This window comes from Papio anubis, chromosome 5 (genome assembly GCF_008728515.1).
Source record: "Papio anubis isolate 15944 chromosome 5, Panubis1.0, whole genome shotgun sequence".
Classification (NCBI taxonomy): Eukaryota; Metazoa; Chordata; class Mammalia; order Primates; family Cercopithecidae; genus Papio; species Papio anubis.
In genome coordinates, this window is record NC_044980.1 from 37,786,370 (window position 1) to 37,798,914 (window position 12,545).

A 12,545-nucleotide genomic window follows, 5' to 3' on the forward strand; every position below is an offset into this window, starting at 1 on the left:
ACTGTACTCCCATATGGATAATCAATGATCCCAGTATCAACTGAACAGTCTCTATTTTCCACCACTGGTCTGTAATTGTAAATGGTGTATTTTTATAAACTATATTTAATTCTTTGTGGTACATAAAAGTGCCATTTTGAAGAATATGGTAGCAACTCTCACCTTCAGAATTTCTAGTAAGTAGAATTTTTAAACATTGGGATGTGCTGACTGGCAAGTATTTATTAATAAAGAAAGCTTATTGAGCTAAAGATAAAACTATTTTAAGATGACTATTCGTACTGGAATTCTGGAGATAAATCTGAATTACTGATGAACCCTGGAATTTGTGGCCATAATCTAACCCAGAGTTTAGGTCTATCAGGTATTGGGAAAGTACATTCTTCCATCATGAAACTACTAATATAAAAGCTAAAAGCTACTATTACTGATATAAGCCTAGAGACAGAACTGAGATGACTCCTAATGCCCTCAGTTTATAGGACAACTCTGGTCTGTTAAACAGTATTTCCAATGGCAGAATGAAAATTAATAGATTATTCAGTGTACTTTATTATTAAAGCTAAGTAAACTTTTCAAAAATGTACTATAACTCTTAACAAAAATACATAAATTTTGAATAGCTAAAAAACTCCATTCGCTAACATCAAGCAAAAAAAACAAAAAAATATGTTTCTGATCACAATAACAAAATAAAAAAGATAACGACCACAAAAAGACATTACTAGTCTAGATATAATCTCCGCCAAGTAAAACTAAGTTCCTCCTAGCACTTCCCAATTGAGCCCTTCCATCATTGCCTTTTATATATGTTTTATTATTAGCACTGGAATTCCAGCAGAGCTATAGTTGTATTACCATAATTTTGTTTGTAAATTCTATGTTTGCAATATCTCCTTCAGTAGTAAGAGTTCAGCTTACTGCTATGTGGCCCAGTAGTACTTGTCACTAAATTCCAACATTTTTAACCATGCAAATAAAAGAATATATTAATATTGTAAAGCTTTAATTTGAAATAGTTCATAGACATAAAAAAAAAGAGCCAGAATTGCTGCTCACGACGTAAAGGAGTCCAAAAAACTCTTAGCTAACATTTTTAGTAATATGATAACAATTTTATGTCCTTGTCTACAAACATGCTAGAAAAAAAGTGATTTTATTACACTATTAGTATTTTGTAGCCTAAAAAACAAATTAAATATTTTAAGAACTGTTTTTTCTTTAGCAAATTCCTTAAAAGAATTTCCCAGCATAACCTATCCGTACTATTTTTTTTAAAGAGACAATAATCTAATTCAATATAAAATATATTAAACAAAAACTCTGCTAAAGCTCTGATAACTTACAGTCTCTTTTCCTTGGGAATATCAAAGGATGCAGCCATATTCATTAGGGTTGGCAAGCAGTGCAAATGATGGCTATGTGAATGAGGAAGAATTGTGTTTGCCTAAAATGAAGTATAACATTTTACATGAGTTTTCAGAAGTAGAAATAGTTTGTTATAGATTATCTGCACATATAATGCTGTATTCAAGACTATTACAAATTCTGAGGTTTTATTCATAAAATTCTTATTTTCCCCAATACATGCTTATTTATATTTCTATCCTATCTACAATACTTTCAACATGGATGAAATATAAAGATACACATATTATATTAACATAACCATTAAGTTTCATCGATTCTTTATTATAATAATATGGTTTTCAAGTGATACCCAATTAAACTCAATTCTTAAATGACCAGAAGGGATTATATGTCAAAACATTACAGGACTCAACCTAAGTTATGTTTAAAATAACATGTCAAATGCTAGATGCCATATCCAAATTTATGAGTTGACTTTAAGTTTAAAAACTACTATCACAAAATAGGTTTGTCCCATATGCCATAATCTTTAAAATAAGGAATATTAATTCTACTTTCCAAACAAAAACCTCACCACCCAACCAGCTATCAATGAAGACAAGTACATCAATCAAATGTGGAAGACAGAAAATTTAAGAATAATAAGCAAAATAACCAACTCTTTTATTTCAAGAGAATTACAGAATTCTGGGTATGGGACAAGGGAAAAAGATAAAATGTACAGAGATTCCTTCATATAAATGCAAATAACTCTGAGTATTGGTATTCTTGAATAGGAAATGATATCTTAAGAATTAAAAGACAAATAATCAGACCTGAAAGCCTCTGACACTACATAATTTTTTCACAGATGGGCCAAAAAAGAACAGAGCAAGCAGCTAAATAATTCACTTATTTAAAAAAAGACAGTTAAATTAAATTCTACTTAATGCTCTTTACCTCACTCACATAGCCCAGTTCCTATGAAAGGGGAAAAAGGGTGGGGGGGAGGGGAAGAGATCAAGAAAGAAAAACCTAAACAAAAAAATCTGCTAAAAATAGCAAACTGTGACATAATTTCAAAAGATTTGCCATAGAATCAATTTTTCCTCAATGAGTTTTAAATGGTTCTTTTTATTTTGTATTTTACTAACTAGTAAGTAATCTAAAAATATAAATTCCTACCTTGCAAACTATCAGGGATCTCTCATCGATTGATTTGCTGAGAGTAAAGAATTGTCAAGTCTTTCCTAGCTCCTACTTTCCAAAAGTTACTGTAATCACAAAATCATGGTGAAAAGAAAAAAAAACAACCCATCTTCTGAACCTCAAACTACAAGTTTCTAGAAAAGACTATAATGCTCAACCAAGACTATATTTAAAGCTTCTGCACAAAGCTTTCTAAAATTCAGGCACTGACTACCACATATCAAGTACATTCTTAGCAGACTGAAGTAGTATCCATAGTTTTGCAGTTTCTTGCTTCTTAGGAAGTCTTTCTGAGATCAATTAAGATTTACAGGATGAAAATGGCAACTCTGAAACTGAGTGTAAAAATCAACATTTCAGTACTTTGTATGTTGTATACTTATTCCATTTACAAAACCAATAGAAATATGTGTGTGTGTGCATGTGCACGCGTGCACATATGTATCTATCTCAGGATATAGTACCAAACGCTTTTTGTAATGCAAAGATAAACATTTATAAAAAATGCAAATTTATTTTTTTGAGATAATACAAAGCAACACTATTAAAATAACCCGTTTTATAAATTCAAACATTAAAGGTATGAAACATATAATCAGAAGTTGCTAAACTTACCATATGTAAAAGCTCTCCTAAAAGGATGGTAGCTCTAACTGAGATATGATCATCACTGTTTGTTATCACTTCAACTAGGCCCTTTGAAAATAAAAAGATAACATCACTGTTGCAAAATAATACATATGAAAACATTTATGCATCAGATTTATTTTTCAATCTGCAAATTTTTTTTTTTTTTTTTTTGTGAGACAAGAGTCTTGCTCTGTTGCCCAGGCTGGAGTGCAATGGCAAGATCTCGGCTCAGTATAACCTCTGCCTCCTGGGTTCAAGCAATTCTCATTCCTCAGTCTCCCGAGTAGCTGGGATTACAGGGGTGTGCCACCATGCATGGATAATTTTTGTATTTTTAGTTAAGACAGAATTTCACCATGCTGGTCAGGCTGGTCTCGAATTCCTGGCCTCAAGCGATCCACCTGCCTTGGCGTCTCCAAGTGTTGGGATTACAGACGTGAGCCACCATGGCTGGCCTGAAAGAATCTGTTAGAGAAAATAAACCAAATGGAATAAAATAAGGTTTATAAGTCTTACCTCTAAAAGTCCATTACGAATAAATGCAGAGAGTATCAATGCCAAATAATTATCCATGAGGTCTGGCCTGGAAAAAAACAGCAGAGAAACAATTTAAATAAAGTTTCACAGATTATACAGTCTAACATAAAAACCCTAATTCTAATAAATTGAAATCCTTTTTATATTTAAATTCTACCTGGATCTGGCACGATGAGGAAGAATAGTTTTTGCCTCAGCTGCCACAAAGCCATCTGAAAGCCTCCAACTGTCTTGGAACCTCCCAGGATCTAAAATAGTTAAAATATGGTAAGGAAAAGATTAGATATCACTGAAACATTTCAGATGAGTATAAAATCATCAGCTAGCCAGGCTACAAAGAAGTTTAAAAAGTGCTGGTTAAATACCATACATTCAAAAAGATAAAAACAAAAACTAGTTAAGTAAATATATGCAGATCTAATTTCCTTCATTTTGGGACTTCGGTACCTTAAGTCATTTGGCTCAAATAATGTAAGATGAGAATTAGATAATCTGAGGATTACATAGGTTTCTTACTGTCTCCTCTCTTCCTTTGTTGGCCCATTCCTATTAATTTAATTGCTCTAAGAGCCAAGGTGATAAAGAAGAAATTAAAATTTCTCAGTCTTAGGAATTCCAGGTTTTATTTTTATATTAATTTCCTGCCACAATTATGCAGCAAGAAAAGAAAATGGTGTTCAATATTTACTATTTCTCCTTTTAGGAACTTTGTCTCCATTAAATAAAAATTACAATATATGAAAAGATACAAATGTACTTCAATACTTACCTACACTGAGTAATGCTTCTATGAACTCCTCAGTCACAACAGGCAGAGGAAGACGAAAGATATCATAAAGCACTTCAAGTAGACCTCGCTAAATTAGCAAACAAATACACCTCATTTATTTTTATGAAACACTTCAAAATTTTTTAATGTCCTAGTCACACAATTTTAAAAATGATAAAAACAGAACTGTTAATACAATGACATGCCATATAACAACATTTTAGTCAATGATGGACCATATATACAATGGTGGTTCCCTAAGATTATGATGAAGCTGATAAATTCCTATTGCCTAGTGAAACTGTAGCAGTCATATTGTCTGTCACAGGGCAATATTACTCAACTGTTTGTGGTGATGCTGAAGTAAACAAACTCACTGCACTGCCAGTTGTTTAAAAGTATTATATATAGAATTATGTACAATTACATAATATTTGATAATAAATGACTGTGTTACTGGTTTACCTATTTACTATACCTTTTATCATTATCTTAGAGTGTACTCCTATACTATAAAAAAAAACAAAAAAGCACTTCGGGAAGCCAAGGTGGGAGGATTGCTGGAGGCCAGAATTTTGAGAGTAGGAAAATAGTGAAACCCCATCTCTACAAAAAATTTAAAAATTCACTGGGTGTGGTGGCACGTTCCTGTAGTCCTAGCTACTTGGGAGGCTGGGGCAAGAGGATCACTTGATTTGAGAAGTTTGAGGATGCAGTGAGCTATGATCATTCCACTGTACTCTAGCCTGGGTGACAAAGCAAGACACTGTCTCTTAACAAAAAAAAAAAAAAAAAAAAAAAAGGTTAACTGTAAAACAGCCTCAGGCAGGTATTCCATAACAAGACATGGTTATCACAGAGGATGACAGCTTCATTCATGTATACTGCCCCTGGAGACATTCCAGTGGGACAAGGTATGGAGGTGGAAGACAGTGATACTGATGATCCTAGGCTAGTGTGTGCGTGTGTGTGTGTGTGTGGTTTTTTTGGTTTTTTTTTTTGAGACAAAGTCTCACTCTTGTCTCCCAGGCTGGAGTGCAGTGGCGCGATCTCGGCTCACTGCAACCTCCGCCTCCCGGATTCAAGCGATTCTCCTGCCGCAGCCTCCCGAGTAGCTGGGATTACAGGCACCTGCCACCACGCCCGGCTAATTTTTGTATTTTTAGTAGTGATGGGGTTTCATCATGTTGACCATGCTGGTCTTGAACTCCTGATCTCAGGTGATCTGCCTGCCTTGGCGTCCCAAAGTGCTGGGATTACAGTTGTGAGGCACTGCGCCTGGCCTGTGTTTTTGTTTTTAACAAAAAAGTTTAAAAACAAAAAAAATTAAAAAACAAAAATCTTACAGAATAAGGATATTAAAACCAAAAAAAAATTTGTACACCTACACAATGTGTGTTTTAAGGTAAATATTATTGCAAAAAAGTCAAAAGTTTAAAAAATTTGAAAGTTATAAAGTAAAAAGGTTACAGTAAGCTAAAGTTAATTATTTTTGAAGAAAAGAAATTTTAGTAAAATAAATGTAGCCTAAGTGTACAAGTCTGTAAAGTCTATAGTAGTGTACAGTCATGTCCTAGGTCTTAATATTCACTCACTTCTCATTCATTGACTCATCCAGAGCTACTATTAGTCCCGTAAGCTCCATGCACTGTAAGTACCCTATATAGGTGCTGTGCTCTGTGGCCCAGGTTGAAGTGCAGTGGCGCGATCTCGGCTCACTGCAAGCTCCGCCTCCTGGGTTCATGCCATTCTGCCTCAGCCTCCCAAGTAGCTGGGACTACAGGTGCCCGCCACCCCGCCCGGCTAAGTTTCTTGTATTTTTAGTAAAGACAGGGTTTCACCGTGTTAGCCAGGATGGTCTCGATCTCCTGACCTCATGATCCACCCACCTCGGCCTCCCAAAGTGCAGGATTACAGGCATGAGCCACTGTGCCTGGCCAGTATTTTTAATTTTTTATACTGTATTTTTATTGTACCTTTTCTATGTTTAGATACCCGAATTCCATTGTGTTACAACTGCCTACAGTACTCAATACAGTAACATGCTATACAGGTTTGCAGCTTACAAGCAATAGGCTATACCACATAACCTAGGTATGTAGTAGACTATACCATCTAGGTCTGTGTAAGTGTACTCTAGGATGTTCACAGGATGAAATCATCTAACAGTGAGTTTCTTAGAACATATTCCTATCATTAACCAATGCATGACTATACCATATTTTGAAACTGTATAAGGCCTATATTAGAGAAGGGATAACTAAATGCTTACTATGACATACACCACTTAATCTAGTCATTAAATTTTTCATTAACCTAATTGTGCAAAAAAGCAATTTTCCCAAGGTCATGGAGCTAACAAAAAAATAAATAAAACCAGAGGTTAAACCTCAGTTGGTCAGACTCTCCAAAGACCATGTTCTTTATCCACCTACAGGGTAAGAAGTGAGTTACCTCAACAGTTTGTTACCTGTTTACAAATCTTTCCATTTATAATCATATCCTTTCATTTCCATTATCTAAATACTTTTTATTTCACATTTAAACAAGGCACACCTGGCTAATATTTTCTAATAATATTTTTCAGCTCCAGGTTTGGTTCATATAAGGAAGGGCAAAAGGAAGAAACAAAATTAAAACAAATAAAAACATTTAAGGAGAAAGGAAAAAAATCACTTTAAGAATTACCTTTTCCTTCATATTCAATTTTACTGTATATTACAAATTCTTACAAATAATTTAGAAATATATCTAATGAATATAGAAATATTAACAACTCCATTTTAATCAAAACCACCATCATTAAAATAAAATCTCACCACATATTACAAAACATAAGTTAGAAAGCATAAATACATTTACTTTTTGTTAAATGTAGTCTGTAGTGCTTGAACCTTTTATAGTGAGAATGCCCGTGTGTGTTGTTTACATTGTTTTAATGAATAAAGCATAATTAAGTTCATATTTTCAACTCAACTTTTGTTTTTTTGAGATGGAGTTTCGCTCTTGTTGCCCAGAATGGAGTGCAATGCTGCGATCTTGGCTCACTGCAACCTCCACCTCCCAGGTTTAAGCGATTCTCCTTCCTCAGCCTCCTGAGTAGCTGGGATTACAGGCACCCACCACCTAAGTAGCTGGGATTACAGGTGCCTGGCTAATTTTTTGTATTTTTAGTAGAGACGGAGTTTCACCATATTGAGGAGGCTGGTCTAGAACTCCTGACCTCAGGTGATCCACATGCCTTAGCCTCCCAAAGTGCTGGGACTACAGGTGTGAGCCACCATGTCCGGTCTCGACTCAATTTTTAATACAGCCATTATTCCTAACAACAGCAATATTTTAAATGATTCCTATTATATTTAGGGTTTAACTAAGTAGTAAATATGTACTTGTGTACTTTAAAAATATGATATAGATCAACAACTAATGAGGAAATAGCATCACCTGAAATAATTTTTGTTTTATAATTAATTCCCACTGTTAAAGGTCCAGGAATGAAACAATCCTAGTAACTTTTACCTACCCTTATTTCCATATTTGGTATGCAAAGTACTCCTATTAGAGACTGGATCCCAGAGTTTCCAGGTTTACATAAATTAATAATACCTAAAGAGGATATAAAGAAAAAAACAATCACTGACATGAATTTCAAAAAAATTTCGATAGCAAGGTATAATATAAAATCTGTTATATTTTTCCAGGCAAAATTATATGATTATCTATGATACTATTTGGTCATCATAAGAGCTATTATATAACTGAAATATATTTGAAGCATACTCCGTATTTCTCTACTGATTAGAGATTACCAGTAATTTCATCACTTAAATTCCATCTTCAGTATCTGTTTCATATCCAAAAAGTTCACGAGTCTGACTGCCTGATGAACGCTTCTCTGGGAGTAAGAACATGGGAGAAAATAAGACAATGGTCTGTCTCCCCTCTTTTATGCTCCTCACTTTAAAGTGAAAAACTCTCCTTGGCATTTATTATTTAGAAGTTCAATTCTAAAATATATTGAATGCACAATAAGCAATAGACTTCAAATAAATTATATGATTCAAAATTTTTAAGTTACAGAACTAAGTTGAACAATTTTAAACATTAAAATCATGTCACAAAAGATGTATGAATAGGCAATAAACACATGCAAAATGCTCAATATCATTAGTCATTGAGGAAATGCAAACTATATTAATAACAAGAAACCAAAATATACCTACTAGAATGGCTAAAATTAAAGACTTACAACACCAAATACTGACAAGGATGCAGAACAACTGGGACTCACATACACTGATGATGGGAGTATAAAACAGTGTAAGTATTTTGGGAAAAAGTCTGCCAGTTTCTCATGGACACAAACATACATCCACTCTCAGACCCGGCAATTCCATTTAGGTATTTACTCAAGAGAAATAAAAACTCATGTCCACAAAAAAAGCTTGTATAAAATTGCTCAAAGAAGCTTTATCTTTGATAAAGGGGCTTTGAATAGTCAAATCTAGAAACAGGTCAAATGTTCCGTAACAGGAGAAGGGCAAAAAAAAAAAACCCAACAAAAACTGAAATGTTCATTGCATATTACTTAGTAAAAAAGGGGAACATATTACTGATATATACAATAACATAAATGAGTATCAAAATCATTATGTCAAGTGAAAGAAGTCTTACAAAAAAGCCTTTGTATCAGTATGATTCCACTAATATTAAGTTTCAGAATAGGCAAAACTAAGCCACAAAAATAATGGTGTTCCTCCTTGGGAGTACTGAGTCAAAAACTGACTAGGAAAGAGTATAAGAGAACTTTCTAGGGCAATGATAATGTTCTATACATTGAAAAGGGTTTGAATTACAAAAGTGTAAGCATTTGTCAAAATGCATCAAACAGTAGACTAATGATGTGTGCATTTCACCCTACATAAATTTACCTCAAATCTCTCCCTCCGAAAACAAATCAGGACCATAAACAAACATCTAATTCTGTTAATAATGTGCATGCTGCAGTGTTCAGGAGTGAAGAGGACTACGTCTGCAACTTCCTTTGAGATACATTAGAATAACATAGATGGACTGATGAATGCCCAGGGGGATGGACAGATGGACAGATACATACTACAGCAAACACAGTAAAATCTAGGTGGAAGTATATGGGTGCTCACTGTATAGTTTTTTCAATTTTTATGTATGTTTCAAATTTTTCATGACATGTTAGAGAAAACATTCTTTAAAATGTCTTATAGGACTCTAAAGTTCCCTGTACTTCTAGCTAAGCATACAGATTATTTATGAATAGTCTCTATGTTCTCTTTAGATTCAGGATCAAAATTCAAATTAAAACATACTAGATAAGCTTATTTGCTTAAAGTATCAAAATAGTATTTCGCAAATTTTGATGTCTGATAGTAGTTTGAGAAATTACAGATAAGATATAGTCTCAAAAGATGGTACTCTGCTAATATGGAAAACAGGCTGTTATCGCATCTCATTAAAAAATGTGTTCTAAAAGATCATTTTTCAGTCAGTTATTTGGAACTGGAAATACATCAAAGAAATAATGTTACAAGTACACAAAAGTTTATTTAACTTATAAACAGTACTACAGAATATAAATATTATTTAGGAAGTTATTTCCATGAGACAAATGCTTTCAAGATTTTAACTTGTAATTATGATATTTCTCTTCTTACTTCAATAGAAAGGTAGAAGACTCCCACCCCTCTAAGTTTCCTTCTTTCTTTTTTTTTTTTTTTTTTTGAGACGGAGTCTCGCTGTGTCGCCCAGGCTGGAGTGCACTGGCGCAATCTCGGCTCACTGTAACCTCCACTTCCTGGGTTCAAGCGATTCTCCTGCTGCAGCCTCCCAGGTAGCTGGGATTACAGGCGCCCGCCACCACACCCGGCTAATTTTTGTATTTTTAGTAGAGACAGGGTTTTACCATGTTGGCCAGGCTGATCTCGAATCTCTGACCTCAGGTAATCCACCCACCGTGGCTTCCCAAAGTGCTGGGATCACAGGCATGAGCAACCACACCCGGCCCCACCCCTCTAAGTTTCTAATGATGAATCAGTATAAAAGAGCTCCAGGGGAAATTGAAACACAGTAGAAAGAATGTTTAAGAGCAATAAGGAAAGAGACTGGCAGAAACAGAAATCATTACAGGAAGCGTAGAGTCTGTATGTAGGAAGAATAAGGAGATAGTAGCTAGGATGCAGGATAGAATTGATTTTTTTGGTAAGATACAAACAGCTCTAATGACAAGGAAGCTGAAGAGTGGTAAAGGAAGATGACTGTAACTACAGAAAACAAAGTATTGGGGAGCTGATGAAGTATTTTTAAAAAGTATGTATGACTGTTGTGTCATCACAGAATCCTATGGTTGTCCATCAGCATAAGGAAAATAGGCATTTATGAGGTATAGAAGGCAGAGCTTTTTACCAAGCTGCTAAGAGAACAGAGAAAATCCCTGGAAACATACTGGTTAGGGGCCAAGTGGCCCTTCCATACAAATGGCTGGAGTAAACATTTGTATGGAAAAGGTATTTGTAAGTTAGGGTTACCTAGGTTCACAGAAATGTTTAGGTGAATTTCCTTTTTTTTTTTGGCTTATTGCTACTTCTTTTCCATGCTACCCCTTCACAATAATACAAAATCAAGAAGGAAGAAGATAATCAATACATTCGGTACAAAAGTGATTGCGGTTTTTGCCATTACTCTCAATTACTCTTAACGGCAAAAACCCAATGTTATTAACAACACATTTAATGGTGGTATTATTTTAAAAATAGTATTTACTTTTTATTCCATGGAAAGATAAAACATGTACAATCACTATTCTGAAGAAATTTGGAACTATTAATGACCTATCTTGCTTATTTTGTATTTATGACACTACATTGTACTTTTAAGTAACAAACTTAAGTTACATATACAGCTAACACTCAAGTTTTGTAGGTTATTTTGGTAAAGATCATGCTTAAATTTTTTTTAATTGCCCAGGTAATCATTAGCACAGTGACTGGCAAATAATTAATAAATATGTGTATACTGATCATAATATTAGCTAATTCCTATTGACTATTACAAATTTTCTTCACCATATTTTAATAATTTTATATGAATTCCTTTGGTTCTAATAATAACACACAAAGTAAGACTAGATTAGCATCTGAATTAGATGCTACAATAATAATTTAACATTTGAAAAAGCAGTCTAGTTTTTCTTCTTGAATGTTATAAAGCAATGTAGAGTAACCTACCTGCCCATGATCGGAATGTTGCTATGATTCCCATTTTACTGGCTAGAAATCGTGCTTCTCTGTCTTCTCTGTTGGGGGTGGGGGGGCAGGGGGGAGAATCAATGAAATAAAATGTTAAAATGAGTTTTTTCCTGCTACTAAATCATAAGAGCTATCATTAATGTTTAAACATTTACACATAAAATTAAAACAAGACATTAAAAAACACAAAGATCAGCTCTACACTAAAGCAAATCAGCCAATTATAAACTGACTTTGAACTTAAATTCACAACATCGTTTAAGTCATAAATTCTGCTTTTCTACTCAGTTCTACATTCCTGCTCTCTCTGAAAGCTACTCGTAGATAAGATTTAATTAAGCATTAAGTCTGCTTAATAAGCATCTGTGGTACTAGGCTGCCCCTTAGCAAAGAAAATTATCACATAAACCTCTTAATTTTAATCACACGCACTCTTTACTTCACAATCTTTGCTCTAAACTTATTTGAACGTTTCCAACAAGCAAGTTCAACAACATATATAGTCACTGAAATGTTATGAAATAACTACATATTAACATCACCAGCTACTTTCTTCCTTGACAATATGTACCCAACTGTGTCCATTATTCATTCCTCTATAATAGTTTTGACAATTAATTAAGCAATTGAATTTTTTATATCTGTTAAACATTTTTCATGGTTGGCTTATGGCCAGTTTCAATACTTAATAGCAATTTTGTGTCTCTTTATTCATGTCACTCCAACCGTCATGTCTACCCTGTCGATTGTCCCTTTTTTCCTGTGCCACC

General features: G+C 34.1%; 1 protein-coding gene across 10 annotated transcripts in view; it reads right to left on the reverse strand.

Annotated features, from left to right (window-relative positions):
- The window catches only part of RICTOR (RPTOR independent companion of MTOR complex 2), a 128,943-nt gene that overhangs the window by 26,414 nt on the left and 89,984 nt on the right, over nucleotides 1–12,545 (reverse strand). For all 10 annotated transcript variants that reach the window (XM_021939311.2, XM_003899598.5, XM_021939315.1 and 7 more), the window contains 7 exons: nucleotides 11,755–11,822; nucleotides 8,019–8,101; nucleotides 4,496–4,583; nucleotides 3,884–3,974; nucleotides 3,706–3,772; nucleotides 3,175–3,255; nucleotides 1,347–1,447 (listed from right to left, as the gene is read on the reverse strand). In XM_021939311.2, the coding sequence (XP_021795003.1) occupies nucleotides 1,347–1,447; nucleotides 3,175–3,255; nucleotides 3,706–3,772; nucleotides 3,884–3,974; nucleotides 4,496–4,583; nucleotides 8,019–8,101; nucleotides 11,755–11,822 (579 nt within the window). The remainder of the gene's footprint in view (nucleotides 1–1,346; nucleotides 1,448–3,174; nucleotides 3,256–3,705; nucleotides 3,773–3,883; nucleotides 3,975–4,495; nucleotides 4,584–8,018; nucleotides 8,102–11,754; nucleotides 11,823–12,545) is intronic.